Here is a 17,177-nt window from a genome sequence, read left to right on the forward strand (position 1 = left end):
GGTAGAAAGGAGTGAAGACAAAGAGCTATACATCTATAAGTAGACCGGCTACTACATGAGTTAGTAAAGAAATCTTATTGGTGTTAATAGAGAGACACAGAGAGGTGTTAGATGTTTTCACGCACAGAACACCGGCTTGGGTACCAAATGGGCTTCAACTAGCACTACGATGAGGGGGGGGTGGGGGGTCCCGTCTAATGGTGTAATAGCTGTTTCATCAATTAACATCAAAAATTAACATCGTTAACAGTCATCAGTTGAGATCTTTTTCCCTCAACAAGAGAGATGGCTTCAAGTCAACACCAGACAGGAGCACAGATAAGGAAAAAGCAAGAGCATGAAGAAACAGCTTGTGCTGCATTTGCAGGTGTGTTTAGAAATCTAAATTTGTCCAACTCCGAGTAAGCTAACTAATGTTACATCAATCGCTTCTATGCTAACGCTAGTGGTTTTACTGGAGTTAACAATGGGATAACAATGGCATTATGTGTAGTAGTTTTGATATTTAGTGTTTAACAAATATTATCTTATGTTACAGTTTGGTCTGCTTATTGATGCCAGAGGAGCTGGTGTGAGGATTTCTGTAACTGCTGACCTCATGGGATTTTCACGCACAACATCTAGAGTTTACTAAGAATGGTGCAAAAAACAAAACCATTCAGTGAGTATCAGTTCTGAGGACAGAAATGCCTTGTTGATGACAGAGGTCAAAGAAGAGTGGTCAGATTGGTCTCAGCTTAAAGAAAAGCTATAGTAATAACAGTGATGAGTAGAAAAGCATCTAAAGAATGCACTACACATTGAACCTTGAGGTGGATGGATTACAACAGTAGAAGACCACTTTGGGTTCCACTTCTGTCAGCCAAGAACAGAAAGCTAAGGCTGCAGAAGCTACACAAGCTCATCAAAAGTGGACAGCTGAAGACTGGAATAATGTAGGTTGTTCTGATGAATTTCAATGTCTTGCTTTCTACTGAAGCACACAGATGGTATGGTCAGAATTTGATACCAGTAGCATGAATCCATGCAACCAATCTGCCTTGTGTCAACAGTCTAGGCTGACAATGATGATATAGTAGCATGAGGAATGTTTTCATGGCACACTTTGGGTTTCGTTAATATCAATCAATCATCGGTTGAATTCCATGACCTATCTGAGTATTGTTGCTGACTAAATGCATCCCTCACCAGCCACAATTTATCCATCTTCTAATGGCTACCTCCAGCATAATAAAACACCATGCCACAAAGCAAAAGTCATCTCTAACTAGTTTCATTAACATGACAATGAGTTTAATGTCTATCTGTGGGCTTCCCAGTCAGAGATCTGAATCCAAAAGAACACATTTGGGATGTGGTAGAATAGGAAATTTACAGGATGTGCCACGGACAAATCTGCAGAAGATATGTAATGCAAAAATGTCAACATGGATCAAAATCTCAAAAAAATGTTTCCAACAACTTATGGAATGCAAGCCATGAAGAACTGAGGCTGTTTTGAGAATGAAAGGAGGCTCTACCCATTATTAGTATAATGGTTCTAATTTCCTCAGTGAGTGTATTTTTAAATTACAAATGGAAAGTAGAAGAGAGAGTCTACCCATAATAGACAGATTTGGTTCCAGAACTAGTTCTGTGCATGATGGTTATTCTGACTGTATCTAGCTTCTATTTTTAACCTCTTTTCTCTGGCTCATTTTCCATCATTGGACCTGTTTATATTACCAACGTCTGGTTTGTCTGGGCCTGCCATTCTATTGTCTGTCACCCGACCAGCACTGCACCTCAATATTTCTCATTGTCATGAGGGTATCCACATAGTAGATTCAGACAGTTGTTTCAGACTGAGCCAATCCAACCTATTGGGTGCTCATCAGTTAACACTAATCCCAGATTTGGCATCAGGAGTGGGTCCTGGTAGCTCTAGTCCAGGCGAGATTTCCCTTGCTATAACAAGAATAATTGTAAGGATCAGTCCTGGATTGTTCTTTGTTCTACCCCTCAACTTAGACTAAATTCACTTGGGTAAACCTAACAGAAGAACAAATCTGCTGAGAACAATTATTCTAAGGATCATTCAGGCACAAAAGCCTAAACAATGACACCATGAACACAGTCCTAGAGTAAATTTATTTTTTAAATATTAATTATTTAAAAAATGCAGTATCATAGCAATGGTAATCCTTATAAAATTACTTTTAAACAAATACACCCTTGCACACCCAAATGGAATTCTTTTCTACTGGAGAATAAATCAAGTTGAAGACCAGCTACAATACATAAAGCAAAACGTTAGAGTAATATGCCTTTTCAACCATTTTCCGCCCCATATTGATAATTGAAGGTTTTATAGAGTGATGATCCCTGAAAGCAAAACCAAAAGGACTTCCATTAAGATTGAAGATTAAGATGCTTATATCAAAGCTAATGTGCCCACAAAATCAATAGAAGGTCTTCTAGAAGACATTGTGGCTATCTGAAAGCAATCGGGTTGAGATTATTTTAAAAGCTATCTTTTATTTAAGATGACCACACAGTGCTTTAATGCTTATTTAACTGTTAGTTGATTGTCCTGGTCATAATAAACGGTCTTTCAGATTAGTTGTATGCAACAAAGAACAAACATCTTAACAAAAATATTTTTATTTTTGCTAAATTTAATTACAATAAATTTAAAATGTTTTTAAATTTATAATTTACAGCATAAATATAAAAAAAAGCTTGATAATTGCCTCCACACACAGTAGTTCATTTCTTACAGGTATGATAGAAACATTTTAATGCACAAATATACATTGTCAGCATTTGTATGTATGTTGCAGGACAATACACGATAGACCTATAAACATAATCGTACACTCCCATTAAATAAAAGCAGGGAGGGGGAAACAGCATGATGCCCTGACTATGTCATTACTAAGTGTTCTGCAGCATCTCGAGGATATTGAGCCTTGAGCAAAAAGCTGGTTATCATCAGGAAGGCACAGAGGATTTGCTGAAGAGAACAAGAAGGGCGGTGAAGAAACAGAAAATGGTGAGTTTAAAAATTTCAGTACCTCTCAATAAAGAACAGTAAAAACATTCAAGCATGATGAAATTAGAGCATGCAATACTGAAGTGGCAAAGTTACTCAATTAGACCATTATAAATCACTTTAATGGTACACTCATCTACATAACTTTATACATAAAGTAACTTCATGTCTTTATTATGCTGCTGGACAAAATATATTAACAATTATGTTTAATTTTCATGTTATGTGTATTCCTAATGCTTGATATTGCTGGTACAAAGGATATCATTTTTTAAATAGTAGCACAAAAGTATGGACTCGTATGAAAGCAAAATGTGATTATCATTTAAACAATATATCTTCCTGGCTACATCTATTTTCGTAAATTAAGTCTAAAAGTCAAAGGCAGGATCCACACTCTTGGAAATAAATGGAAATGTGCTTCTTTTAAATTGAAGGAGCACTTTACTTCTTAATAGTGTGAATCTTTGATTACACAGAAAGCAGTATTATCTGACCAAATGAAGCTCCATATGGAATTGCCGGCTATCCTTTTATAGTTTGCACCATATCATAAGTCAACAGTCACTCACCTATTAGATATGGAATTTTTGTAACAGTTGATGAAATGAATACCATGTTTTATTACTAGTACTGAATAAGTCTGTGACACTTTCATCCAGGGTAACTTAGAAAATCAGGATTTGATTATTCACTGTTTTTTTCTATTGAAGTACAGAAAAGCTAAGTGACTTCCTCAGGGTCACACAGAGCTTCAGAGGTGGTAATTGAATGGGGATTTAAAGTTCAACGTCTTAGCCACTTTCAAACTTTGTCCAATTTGAAAGTGTGGCATTTGACTTCTACTGTATGCAGTGTAAAACTGTTGAAAGTGATGGCAGCATTGCCATCCTCATTTCAAAAGATCTAAAAGCTAAAGAAATGATCAGCACTTCATATTGTGAAAGCGCAGGCGCAAGTCATAAATGTTCAAGGACAGATGTAGGTAGGGTCAGTTCTTTAAAAGAGGAACTGTACATCTAAATTAGTAAGTTTTCTGTGTTGTGTATTCTACTTCCCAAAATAAAATAGAAGAAGTGAAATCAACCAGATCACTTTAGCTGGTTCAAAGGCACATTTTTATACACATATTGTAAAAACTTTTAAGCTTATAAACCTTTTTGTTTTAAATAATATTGAACTCTTTGCCTGACTGAGATTGTGTTGCTATTTGACCAGTGTCTGCCTTAGAAAAGAACACAATGTTTTCTAAAGACTTTCAAATATTAATATGACAGTTTAATTAATATTATGTTATGGAATTATTATTTTATATATATATAAATAGCAAATTAAGCATAAAACATATAAAAAAGCGTAAAGTAGCATGTTGCAGAATGCTTGCAGAATGTTTGCAGAATTTGAACTTTTCTTTGCAGAATTATTGTTTCTAAGTTGCAGAATTTGATCTTAAATAGCACAGAATTCTCCGATTATAGAAAAAAGTAGGTAAAATATTGCTTATTCTATTCAAAATCAAATTTTAAGGGAAACTCAGCTTTAAAGATCAGCAATCTCAGTGCAGTGTAACTGTTAGGTCTGCAGCAGCAGTTTACAAACCTACACAAAGGCTATTCCATCTCTGATTTCCCCCCCCTAAAAATGGTCACACCCACAGAAATTTAAATGAACCAATCAGAGGAAGATTCATGGAAATGTCCCACCTCTGGCAACACCTTTTTTAAATAATATTTAAACTTGCAGACATTAGACAGACAGAGAAGGAGAGGAGAGACAGACAGAGGAGAGTTAAAGGGATTGGGGTGGCCTTATAAAACTGTGGGAACATCTTGCAACATCTATCAAAAGGAACTTCATCTGAGATTTAAAAAAAGAAGAGGACACAGTGGCTGTTTAGACTGTAAAGAAGTTTTTCACACTGTATTTGCTGGAATATATATGAACTAGGGTAAGTCTGAGATTTATGCTAATTACCCTATGCATTGGATCAAAGTCTATTATTTTACCATCCATCTTGGAAAATGTTGTTCTAATATGTTCTAGTATTTACATATAAAGTCTTTACTGTTGTTTTCTTTTTGTAACTAAGGTGCTATTTCTTGAAAAAGATCATTTATATATTGTTGGACATTTGTAGCAGAGGTTGTGGCAAAGCTCTTTGTTGTCAGCCATGATGGGAAGAAACATGCTGGGGGAATGGCAAGCTCCCTTTAAATTTTTTGAAGGCTTATTTCTTTATCATTGCAGTCATTTCCAATCAGATTCAATCTTTAATCTGTAAGGAATGTGTAAAGGCTGCTATTCACACAGCCTTTGATGGGTGTCAAAGGCAAAGAGCTTCAGACTTATTTCATATACAAGACAGAAAATAAGCAAAAAACCTACATATAAATAAAATAAAGAGTAAATATTATTGCCACTATTCATAAAATCTAAATTATGTCTTTATAACTTTGAGACATTTAACATGAATTATTTTCTTGTAATTGATTTAAATATACTAGTTATTTAAAGAACATTCTTCAGATTTTACTCTTACTAGGTGACATATATATGTAAATGTATTAACTTTGCCTTGGATAACACTTCAAAAAAGTTTTTTTGGCTAATATTTGTCTTTTTTATGCTTATTTTAAATTTAGAGTTTATTTGTCCCTTTAAAGTTGAAATGATCATTTTAGCTCCCCTAGTGGTCACTCTGTAACAGCAATTAACACTGTTCATTTCCAAGATGCTGTTATGTAAGAATGCTCTGTACATTTCCTCAGTACATGTAAGCCATTGACACTTAACAGCAGGGGGAAAGAGGATCTTTAAGAAAAAGTGTACAGAATTTGAATCTGATGTTCATGTCACTGCAGTTACTGTCTCAGGTCATTGAACTAATATATAAAAATGTAATGTATAAAGTTAAAATGTAAAGAAACAGCATATAGAGCACAGTTATTTGTGGAATGATGTTAAATTTTGGATACATTTCATAGTGTTTTTATGTTCTATTGTATTAAACAGATGGAGAAACACTATAATGTGCGCAGTATTTAGATTCAGGACGTAGAAAGTAGAAATGTGGAGTCTCTTCTCCAAAAACCTCATTTTTGCTTCATTGTCCATTAAGTTACACCAATTCAGTGCTTTTTCTTTATTTGAACCTTCATTATGCAGTTTTTACAATCAGGCTCCAATATTCTATAGAGATTAAGCAATAGCAAGAAACTGATAAATTAAATTTTCTTTCTTGGCTGACAGTCTCCTGACAACCTTTACCTTTGCAATGATGCTTTTCTTATCTTCCAATTGAAGAACTAATTTCATGTTGCATTTTCTTTCATTGTATTCCGCACTATAGCCTGTAAAAATAGACATTAATATTAAAAAGGCACTCCCTGTTGTCCTTGATTTTTACCTGATTATTTGAAGTGAATGTCCAGTGTAACATGGTGCTGCTTTTTACCTGTGAAATGTATTCATACATTTGGCATGCGGACAGGTTAAGAGATTCTCTCAGGGATGCTCAGTAAGTCAGTTACTTGCAGCTTCGTGAGATTCAATCCAACTGCTTAGGAAATAGATAATTAACTATTAATACAATTTACAATTATACACACATGTACTGTATATAAACTAACCATACTGTAAACATAATATAAATAGTGTACACACATAGGATGTATAGATTACATTCAGTGGCGTAGCTGGGGGGGGGGGAAGGGGGGACATCTGTCCCCAGGCGCAGCATCCAGCGGGTGCCATTTTAAAATTTTCTTTCCCTTCCCCGTTGCATTTTGGCAAACAGGAGGGTGGCGCGAAATCTTCAGTTGTCCCTGGGCGCTGAAAACCCTAGCTACGCCTCTGATTACATTATCACAAAAAATTTGAATCTGAAAAAAGAAGATTAATCAGTAGGAAGATCAGAGTGATTAGATTTGGATGACCATTGCAAACAATTACAATAACATCTACCATAAGAGTGTTTTGCCTTGCATTAGCTTCACTGTAAAAAGTCAGCTCTGTGTCATGGTGTCCTGGAGATGCTTAATCTTCTGTTGCAGCACATTAAGAATGCTGCTTGCCATGTAGATAGCCTAGCCAAGGCTGGTACATGTTAGTGCTACAGGTATACATAAATTGGATCATACACATACATTGCACAACAGCCCATCACAACACCTATGTATACACTTTGTAGCACCTACAATATAAAAATGTTGTAGCATCATCCAAAGATCAATGGCTATTGGTTCAGAACATGGGCCAATATTTAGAAAGGAACTGTGGCATCTACCATTCACTGTATGCCATAATCAATAGTATTTATACTAGTAATGGGAGGCCCATATCTCCTTTGACATTGATAACCACTAGACTTATCCATTAAAGATTATGTTGCATTTACAAAGGGCATATTGCCAGAACAGCAGTTGTTTTGATGTAGGAAAGCAAATTCCTGCCACCCATCATATGACCTTTTGCGGGAGATCTGCCTGGACTCATTTTTCACTACTCAACAGCTGCTTTTTCTCTTGTCATAACTGTTGCAGTCTTATTGACATATCCTTGGCTCACCTTACCTCTGGATATGTCTGTGATAGAGAATGTGTGATACACTCTGTAATTTTAAACATGGTTTATAGAGCATTACAACCATTTCAAGTAACCGACTGTGTCACAGAATATGATTCTGACACAATGATGAAAAAATAGCTGCTTATATTGCCAGTCATGGCAGTTTTACCTGATACTAATTACCCCCACAGACATGGCGATGTATTTATGTTGCTGCGTCACAGCTTGTAGATTATTGTTTTGTGGAATTTATATATGTTTCTTGGTGCAAGGTGTTAAGGCATTACAATGGTTAACAATTTTGTTGCTGTAGCAGCAGCTAAAGCATCTCAGCTTCTCAGATTTCATTTGTTAGCCATCTTTGTTTGTTTATTCTTCTTGTATCTTAATGGGTTTTTTCCAGGTATTGTGGTTCTCCCACATCCCCAGATATGTGCAGATTAGGTCAATTGGTGATTCCAAATTGGCCTTTTCTGAATTCAAGTAAAGTTATGTGTGTTAGTGAGCTCTGTGATAAATGCATGATCTACCCACTGCTGCTTTCCACCTTGTGCCCAGTGCTGATGGGTAAGGCTCTTGCCCCTGTGACCCTGAGTATGTTTTGTTAGGTTATACTTGCTATACGCAAGCATCCACTTCACAACTGTCCCGAAATGAGGGTGTCTGTGTTGTCTTCAATCAGTTCCTGCCAATCCAGACTTTTTGACCCTGTCATGCAAAACACCGTTTCAGAGAATAAATATATAAAGAATGACCTCTGGATGGAGGTCATTTCTGGACTAATCAATTGTCATTTTGGTCCAATTTCCAAATCTATACTGGTTTTTCAACAAGACCTGCGACTTTATTGGGGGACACCATTTTCAGTCATAAAGTGTCTCCCTGTGACCCTGAATTGGATTTCCTAGGTTTTAGAATGTTCATGCATACACATTTTTAAAAATTATACAAACTCCTAATATGTTTTATTCTATAATAGATATTGAATCAACATATTATGAAGCATATCAACCCATAAAATATCCAATAACTTGTTTTTCATGGCAAGTGGATATGTGTCACTATCACAGCCAAATGAATAATGTGTAAGTTTACAGTGATTCCACAAAAATCAAGTAAAATCTTGTTTCTACTCATGTTTCCTATAACAATGTAATTTCCTTTTCAAATACCATTACTGTTGATGGAACTTTCTATGCTCTTCACTTTGCCTTCAAAGAGACAATGAGAGTTTTCAATGTTCTGACGCAGAAGAGGGTGGAGTGGATATTCATGTGTTACAGAAACATAAATAACAGTAGAAGATAAATGTATAATTTTCCATAAAATAATATATATATGTATATATATATATATATATATATCTATTATAAGAAATAATCTTGGAAGGAGACGAGACGTGATTGTCTCAGAGACACTTTCAAGTCCCGCGAGACGACAAGAGTTTATGCAAAGAGATTTGGAAAAGTCCTGCATGGTTATGTCAGACACATTTCTTGTAGAGAGAAAGAAATGATATTCACTTACGAGCAGTTATACGTTGCATTGTCACGATGTAATTCCAAACATGGAATCAAAATTCAATGCGATATTGATGAAAAGGTAAAAGTGAAAAGAGATCGAATATATGGATATAGGTGATATGATAGAAGTGCGCCATGCAAAATGCAGATCACGCAGCACGGTGCCAGCAGCTGATTGAGCAAATAGAAGGTAAAATAAAACTGTATGTGTTTCCCACTGTATCGCCGTTTAAGAGGGGGTGTCGGAGGAGCGATCGTGTCTCCTTGGGGTGCGTTCAGCCCCCCCTCTTCACAACGCAGAGACATGAAGTGGCTGGCACGTAGCGCAGGCCCAGGGGGAAGGGGGGTTGTTGGAGCGAAGCGAGCAGGGGGCAAAGCCCCCTAGTATATATATATATATATCCATATTACTAACCGAGAATGGTAAACCGGTTGGCATGGACGCAGGTACACGGCAATGGGACCACGAGACATACTGCGCAGGCGCATACAGCGCGCGTCTCATAAACCGCACGCGAAGTCGTATCCACCGCGAACGAAGGAGTCACGGCCCAAAAACGAAAGAGCTCAACTGACGTGAATGAGAAATGAAGCAACAACGCGCCCATAGCTAATGACTAACGACACAGCCATACAAAAAAGAGGATTCTGCGCTGCAGCCCAGATTCAAATGGAAGAGGCTACGGCGGTCCCACAGGTCCACAATGATAGTACGGAAGGCGCAGGCGTGACCGCCATATTGTGAGTGGCACTACTACGGAAGGCGCTGGAGTCACCGCCATATTGTGAGTGGCACTACTGAGGAGTGAAGTTAGGAATAATGTGCTGCTTGGGATTGTACAAACCGCTGAACGCTTTACACCGAATTCAAACACAATACAGCTCAATGATACAAACACGAGCCCACCTAGATAAGATCAATGAACGCATGCGCCTACAACGCGCGTCTGAAACTGCGGAAGCAAAGCAGGCACGGGTTCAAAACAAACGAGCTCGACTGACGGATATACAAACATGAGCCCGGCTAGATAAAATCAATGAACGCAGGCGCCTACAATGCGCGTCTGAAATGCCGCAAGCAAAGCGGGCACGGCTCCAAGACGAACGAGCTCGACTAATGTATTTCAGGATACCCAACATAGGCGAGCGAAGCAAGCAGGGGGCGGAGCCCCCCTTGTATATATTTATATATATATATATATATATATATATCTATAAAATTGTAATAATATATGATTGAATGCTGTAACAGAGCCTGTATGTAATCTAATTTCACTACTGCTTCCTAATTAAGCCAGTCTAAAAATTCATGAAGTATTTTGAAACATGTTTGTGCTATAAATGGTTGTTTAAAAATGGCTTCAGTCATAATGTACTGTACTGTATATGAAGTATCCATGGAATATTCCTTAGGTGACACAATTCAGATAGAGCTAAGCCTTGAAGCTTAAAACAAAGCATAATTACTCCTTATATAAATTCCATTATTTAACAGACCCATTTTTAAAGCACAGTGTAACTGGAAGAAAGACAGGAACAAACCCTAGAAAAGACACCAGTCCATTACAGAACACATTAATTTGAACACAACCAGTTTTAGAACTGCTAATAACCCAATCTGCCTATTTTTGGGAGGTGAGAGGAAATTTAAGCAACATAATATAACAATGTTGAGCCTAAATGAATTAAATGTCACTATGGACCATGGTCAGACAAAAACCAAACATTGCAAGGCCCATTCACACAAATTCCCACATTCACCTTCAAAAAGGGCAATCTAGAACTGCAAAATAACTTCTCGTTCATGTCTTTGGGGATGTGGCAAGACAACTTTAGTAAAAAACTCACACAATAACAACAAGACATTTGATTCAAACCCAGAAGGCAGGATCAGTGAGGATGTGACTCTAACCAGTATACTTTTATGCGGCTCCTGAAGTAGTAATATCAACAACTGGTGCAATAGTGTGATCCTGTCATGTAAAACAACTAATAAACACAAAGTTAGAAGATGTAGAATATTACAATTCAATTAAATATTATTATAAACCATACTTGCTCATTTTTTCAAATCAAGATTTGTTTCTCTATTATTGTATATAAAACTAACGTTTAAATGAGATAGACAAAATGGGTATTATGAAATTGAAACAATATTTAAAAACACAAAAACCAGAATTATCTTCTTGTACCCACAGTGTATTTTTACTGATTGATTAGTGCTAAATCCAGAATTGTGCCATGCATTACATCATAAGAATTTTCAAATGATGGTTTCAATTTCACTATTGATTTAGCTGCACTGTTGTATATATTTATCTCTGAAAAAACAATCACCCTGGCATGCTAATGTAAAATGTACTGGCAGGAAAACTCACCCTTGGTAAAGTAAATGCCTGTATAAAAAACTAGAGCCAAAAAAAGCCGGAAAACATTTGAAGCTGTAGTTCAATATGTCAACTGCCTGCTGCCAAACAAATAGCCAAGGTAGAAATACAAGTAGCTCAGAGATGTGGATTTAACAAATTCAGGCGTATCCACTTTTCAAATCCAGCAAGGTGGGTGTGGCTTTTACATTAGAAAGCAGAGCTCAGAGCGGATATGGGAGGAATAGGTCAGTCCTTGAACTGGAACAGAAACAATCAGAAAAAATGGAAAGCTAAAGATGCCTTGTAATAAATGATGCTAAGTCATATAATTATTTGCAATATTTAACTAATATTTTTCTTGTTTTGCATTAGTTCAGTCATATTATATTTCGTAATTTACACATATCTTTGAATCTAAATATACTAGAAACCTGATGATGATGCTTTTTAATTAATATTCAGAGTATAAAAGATTTTAATACAATTGAGTTTAATATTTTAAGTAAAAATCAAAACAACCAACATTATGCTAATGATATCACCCAAACAGGTGAAAGACAGGATAGTCCTGTCAGTGCTTTTAAAAAAATGACCATGAAATTTGTACTACTAATCCCCCTGCTCACTTTGCTCTCCCCACCCCATCCCACACACCAAACCCCACCCCCACCCAGGGTGCACTGTGCTCCAACCACTTAATGTTTCAACGCTCGCGTTGTGTGGGGGGTTGGGGGCTGATCACACGCTAAGGAATGCGGTCTGATCAGCTGCTGTCTTTCTGCTGCTGCTGCTGAGCTGCACGTTCTGTTTCTCGCGCTGCGCATCGATCATTTAAAAGCCTGTACAGCAGCTGTCCTTTTGTCTCACTGCCTTGTCTCGTGGGACGTCAAATTGTCTTCCTTTCTTCCAAGAAGATCACGTATCGTCTCCTTCCAAGCCTTCCAAGATTTTTGTTTATAACAGAGAGATAACATACTAGAACATTTTCAAGAGTGCTTAATCCAGTTCAAGGTCATGGGAGATGACATTTATTCCAGGAACCAGCCCTGTATATCACTGGGTTCGCTAACACACCCATACTCACTCGGACCAGTTTAGAGTCTGAACAGCTTTATAATTTATTGCAGGAAAGCTTGAGTATTCAGATAAAAACCCATGCAGACACTGAGAGAACATGCGGACACCACACAGACAGATAACCAAGACAAAATTTGGGCTCACTTGCCACTTCTATGTGGGTTCAATGTGCTTGATCAACCCTCTTCATACAGCTTAGTCCTGCACCTCTTCCTCAGTCAAACCCTTGTCCTTCAGATCTTCTTTTATTTTATTCATCCACCTCCTCTTTGGCCTCCCTCACTTTCTCTTCCCCTGTACTTCCATTCCCATCACTCTTGTGCCCACATATTCATTGTTTCTTCTCATCACATGTCCATACTACTTCAACCTACTTTCCTGTACTTTCTTTTGTCCCGAATGAGGCACATTACCTGCATTGTAAGGGAGCATCAGTTACGGCACTACGGCCATGTGACGCATTTCCCCAAGGGTGATCCGGATCATAAGATTATCATTGTTGGGGACCCAAGTGGCTGGACCAGGCCAAGGGGTCGTCCATGTAACACCTGGCTGTGGCAGATAGAAGGTCATTTCCAGAGGGTGGGACTGGACCATGTGTCTGCCTGTGGGGTTGCCAACCGGGATCCCGAGTTGTTTCATTGTGTAGTGGGCGCAGCAACGCACTGTACTAGTGCATGCTCCCCAACTTGACTTGACTTGACTTTCTTTATGAAGTAATACATCTTACCTTTCTGGCATTGTTAATGTGTCCCAATACTTCTTAGGAAGAAGCCATTTCTTTTGATGAATAGCGAAATCATGTACAGTAGATGTTAACAGAAAATAGATAAAATCAGGATTATGGATGCTAGAAGTCTGAACATGACCACGTCTTGTAGTTCAGTCTAGCTTCTTATAGGAAGAACAGTAAGGCTGTGTCTACGCATTGCACATTTGTGTACAGTGTTGCATGATGGATTGCTTTTCTCTACAATGTAGAGGGCACTTTCCTGTCCATAAGATGGCACACTGGAGATTACCTTTCATTTTAGACATGCTGGTCATATATTTATGCTGTTTAGCAACTGTCATAAATATCCCCTGCCTAATATGGCAGTTTTCATAACTAGTGATCTCTTCTAAATCCCTAGGAGGATGAGGTAACTAGAAGGTGTGGTCTGTCAACTCCCCGCCATGACTGGTGGCACTACCGGCTGCTCGTCTTTTGCATGACTCTTCTGGGTGTGTCTCCAAGTGCACACATCTAGTACCTTTCTAGTAAGGAAAACAACAAGCTTCAAAGCATCCACAATTGTTAACCTTTTTTTTCCATTGCACGATCATGGAGAGTCCAAACCTATCTTGGTAGTATCTGACAAAAAGTAGGAATCAACCCTGGATACCAGTCCATCACAGGCCACTTTGCAAACACACATAAACACACACACACCAACTCATGTTGGGTCAGTTTGAGGCCACCAAAAACTGAAAAAACAAGCAGCTGGTAAAAACCCAAACTCAAATTTAAAGACAGGTCCTTGACAAATGTGCCTTTGTGTCACCCTTATCCATCCATCCATTATCCAACCCGCTATATCCTAACTACAGGGTCACGGGCAGAAGGGCACAAGGCAGGAAACAAACCCCGGGCAGGGTGCCAGCCCACCGCAGGGCACACACACCCAGCACACACTAGGGACAATTTAGGATTGCCAATGCACCAAACCTGCATGTCTTTGGACTATGGGAGGAAACCGGAGCAACCAGAGGAAACCCACGCAGACACAGGGAGAACATGCAAACTCCATGCAGGGAGGACCCGGGAAGCAAACCCGGGTCTCCTTACTGCAAGGCAACAGCGCTACCACCGTACCACTGTGCCACCCGTATCACCCTTATGTTTCTTCCTTTTTGTTTATTTAATACTTACTTTATTTATTTAGATTTTTTTACTGGTAAAATGAACAGTAAGAATTTCAGTGAACAGGTTACTTATGGCAACTAAAACTTGACCACAATCTTGTGTAACCAAATGGTCATTCATACAGTATACTACATATAAACTACCACTTGATTGCTGATGTAAAATCTATTTTTAAACAGTTGGAAATGAGTTTCTAAGAATGATCTTTTTATCATCACAAGATATTCATATTTAATTCTGTCTCATTAACATTTGTATTTTTCAGAGAGCTGTAAATTTGGTCAGGACAGCCATCCAAGAAAGACTCAAGCCATGTCTGACATTTCTAAAGAGGACATAAAGAAACTTGTTATAACTGCTCTCCAGTGCGTGGCCACCATTTCTTCAGCTGCTGCAGTTATCAATCCTGTATTTGGCTTAGCAGGATCTGTCATCGGCATTATTTTGCGTAGTACCGATAATGAGGAAATCAACCAGTTAAGAAGTGACTTTAACAAAATTCATGCTGGTCTAGAAAGAATCTCTGCAGAGACCAAGAATATTACTATGGATATAAAGAAAGGAGCCACAGACAGCCAATACTTCAAAATTGAGAAAGCAATTATAGCTCAATACAGAGCCCTCCTTGCCTTAATTGAGGCTGACCCAAAAAGGAGAGATGAAAAGAAAGAGCAGTTTGAGAAAAAATTCATGGCTGAAAAAGGTTACCAAAATATGAACACTCTGTATGAAGGGGTAATTGGAAAACGCAAACTATTTAGTGAACCAATTCTCGATGTATATTTGCAGTATTCCAGAAACAACAAAGACATCATGGAGGGTTTATGTACCAGCCTTACCCGCCTATTCTGTGTTGGTCTGATCAGCACTATGGCTTATGCAGCCAGCATTGGCGATGATGAGGAAGGGCTAAAAGAAAAGTGGACTAAAAGAATGGAAGAAGTTGAGAAAAGAATGAAAGAGGCTGTGCACCAGTGCCAGTAGAATAAGAATGAAAAAGATGACAATGATAGATTAGTCATTGTTAAAAGAAAATGCAGAATGTACCACTTGCATAGGCACTTCTTAGTATGTGAGGTCTAACAATATACCGTGCATTACTTGCTCCTGTAAAGCCAACCTTCTCTGTTTATTACAGTAATTTGAATGTATTGTAGTATTCAACCTGTATAGAGTGCAACACAGTGAGACTCCTAAGCTCTTGCAGCTTTACATTTAAATTTGTATTGACTTTAATAGATGGACTTTTCTGCATCTTCTAATGGCGTCTGTGACAATAATGTGCACTTTATTGTACTCATACCAAAATGATTATATAGTTTCAGCTACAGTTATAATTACTGCTGCAGCGTGATAGCAGATTGTGTAAGAAATTATGATTTTGGCATCTTACATTTTCTGAATTACATGTTTAGATTTTCTGTGTTAGTGCAAAAATTGACTTAAATTTTCATTATTATCAAGTATACAAGAGTCAAATGTAAGCTGACATAATGTGATCATAAAAAGTATCTGCATTGCATTGCGCTAGACCATGGAATCTTTATGTATTTGTATTTTTTGCCATTCATCAGCGCAAAAATATTTTAAATTTTAAACAAAACAATGTATGAACTTACAGTAAAACAGAATACATTTGATTCTCTAAGTATTCAACTCTTTTTAGAAACCTGTTTAGGTGTGAAAACACAGATGTTTTAATTGCCAGAGATTGTTCAGTTTTAGAGGATGGCCCGGTCTATCCAGATTCATATTTTCCCTGTTTCTTTATGGTGGACTTCTCATACTCATCCTGGAATTATTTTAAATGCTGCTTTTTTTTCATCATGGTGTAAGTTTGGTTATGAGTTGCGCTGACTAAATTCTTAACTTTCCAGATATATAATGTGCTTTACCTAAATTCAAATAACACTGGTGACTACATTTATATTATCATCTGACTTCTCAGCACCACAGAGCCTGTTTAGATATGTCAGAGAATTCCTTTAAATAGGTGCATAGAATTTTATTTTTATTCTGACGATGCCAGTTAAATACATTAAGATTCCATATAACAGAATGTGATAATATCCAAGGAAAGTTGAAAACATTTTATAGCCACTGTTAAAATTTTGTGCATATATGTGTGCATTTGTTGCAAACTGTGTTGCAATTTTGAATTAATATTACATATTAGGAAACAGAAATCAACATATTGCAGATAAAGAAGACCAGTCATGCATGTTATGATATTTTAAATAGCTCACTGCAGGTAATATGGCTAAAATGTTAGTAAAAAGAAATAACAAACATTCCTACATACAACATATGCTATAAAATATATACAGGGAGAAAGGATGATTATTTAATTCTACTTTTTATTTGTTGTGCCTTCAGAGTAATTCAAACACTGTTGTACATGCTTAATAATGAATTCAAAAATATGTTTTTTGGGTTAAATATCTTTTCCATATATCTTAATGCATCATTAGACATAGCATTTTAACCATGACAACTATTATAATAATATACATGTAAACATGTGGGTGTAAATTATACTGTTTTAAATGATTTAAAAATATAAATAAAATGTTTATTTAAATTAGATTGTCTTTTGTTAAATGGTTTGTTAAGCAGTTGTCAGTTTTTTAATACCTTAAATCATGATTATTTACATAAATGTTTGAGGAAGCTTTTAAATGAAGAATTATAAATAATTAACC

The 17,177-nt window shown here is 37.1% G+C and overlaps 1 protein-coding gene and 1 long non-coding RNA gene across 3 annotated transcripts; one reads left to right on the forward strand and one right to left on the reverse strand.

The window, feature by feature from the left end:
* Window positions 1-2,111: 2,111 nt before the first annotated feature.
* On the reverse strand, window positions 2,112-11,850 carry LOC127526687 (uncharacterized). Of its 2 annotated transcripts, none has more exons than XR_007934118.1 (3): window positions 11,502-11,850; window positions 6,302-6,593; window positions 2,112-2,995 (listed from the first exon to the last, which is right to left on the reverse strand). It is a non-coding gene; the product is annotated as an uncharacterized LOC127526687 (long non-coding RNA). The 2 variants fall into 2 exon arrangements; XR_007934117.1 differs by having other exon boundaries at window positions 6,302-6,590; window positions 11,502-11,848.
* On the forward strand, window positions 4,777-17,059 carry LOC114646148 (protein rapunzel-like). Its single transcript, XM_028794160.2, has 2 exons — window positions 4,777-4,982; window positions 14,741-17,059. The coding sequence occupies exon 2, from the start codon at window positions 14,788-14,790 to the stop codon at window positions 15,457-15,459; it is 672 nt and encodes a 223-aa protein (XP_028649993.1). The 5' UTR covers window positions 4,777-4,982; window positions 14,741-14,787; the 3' UTR covers window positions 15,460-17,059.
* The last annotated feature ends 118 nt before the right edge of the window (window positions 17,060-17,177 follow it).

The sequence above is a fragment of the Erpetoichthys calabaricus genome, chromosome 2 (genome assembly GCF_900747795.2).
Source record: "Erpetoichthys calabaricus chromosome 2, fErpCal1.3, whole genome shotgun sequence".
Classification (NCBI taxonomy): Eukaryota; Metazoa; Chordata; class Cladistia; order Polypteriformes; family Polypteridae; genus Erpetoichthys; species Erpetoichthys calabaricus.

Excerpts from the sequence above, each read along its gene's own strand:
- LOC114646148 (XM_028794160.2), top strand. The coding sequence starts at position 14,788 with ATGTCTGACATTTCTAAAGAGGACATAAAGAAACTTGTTATAACTGCT.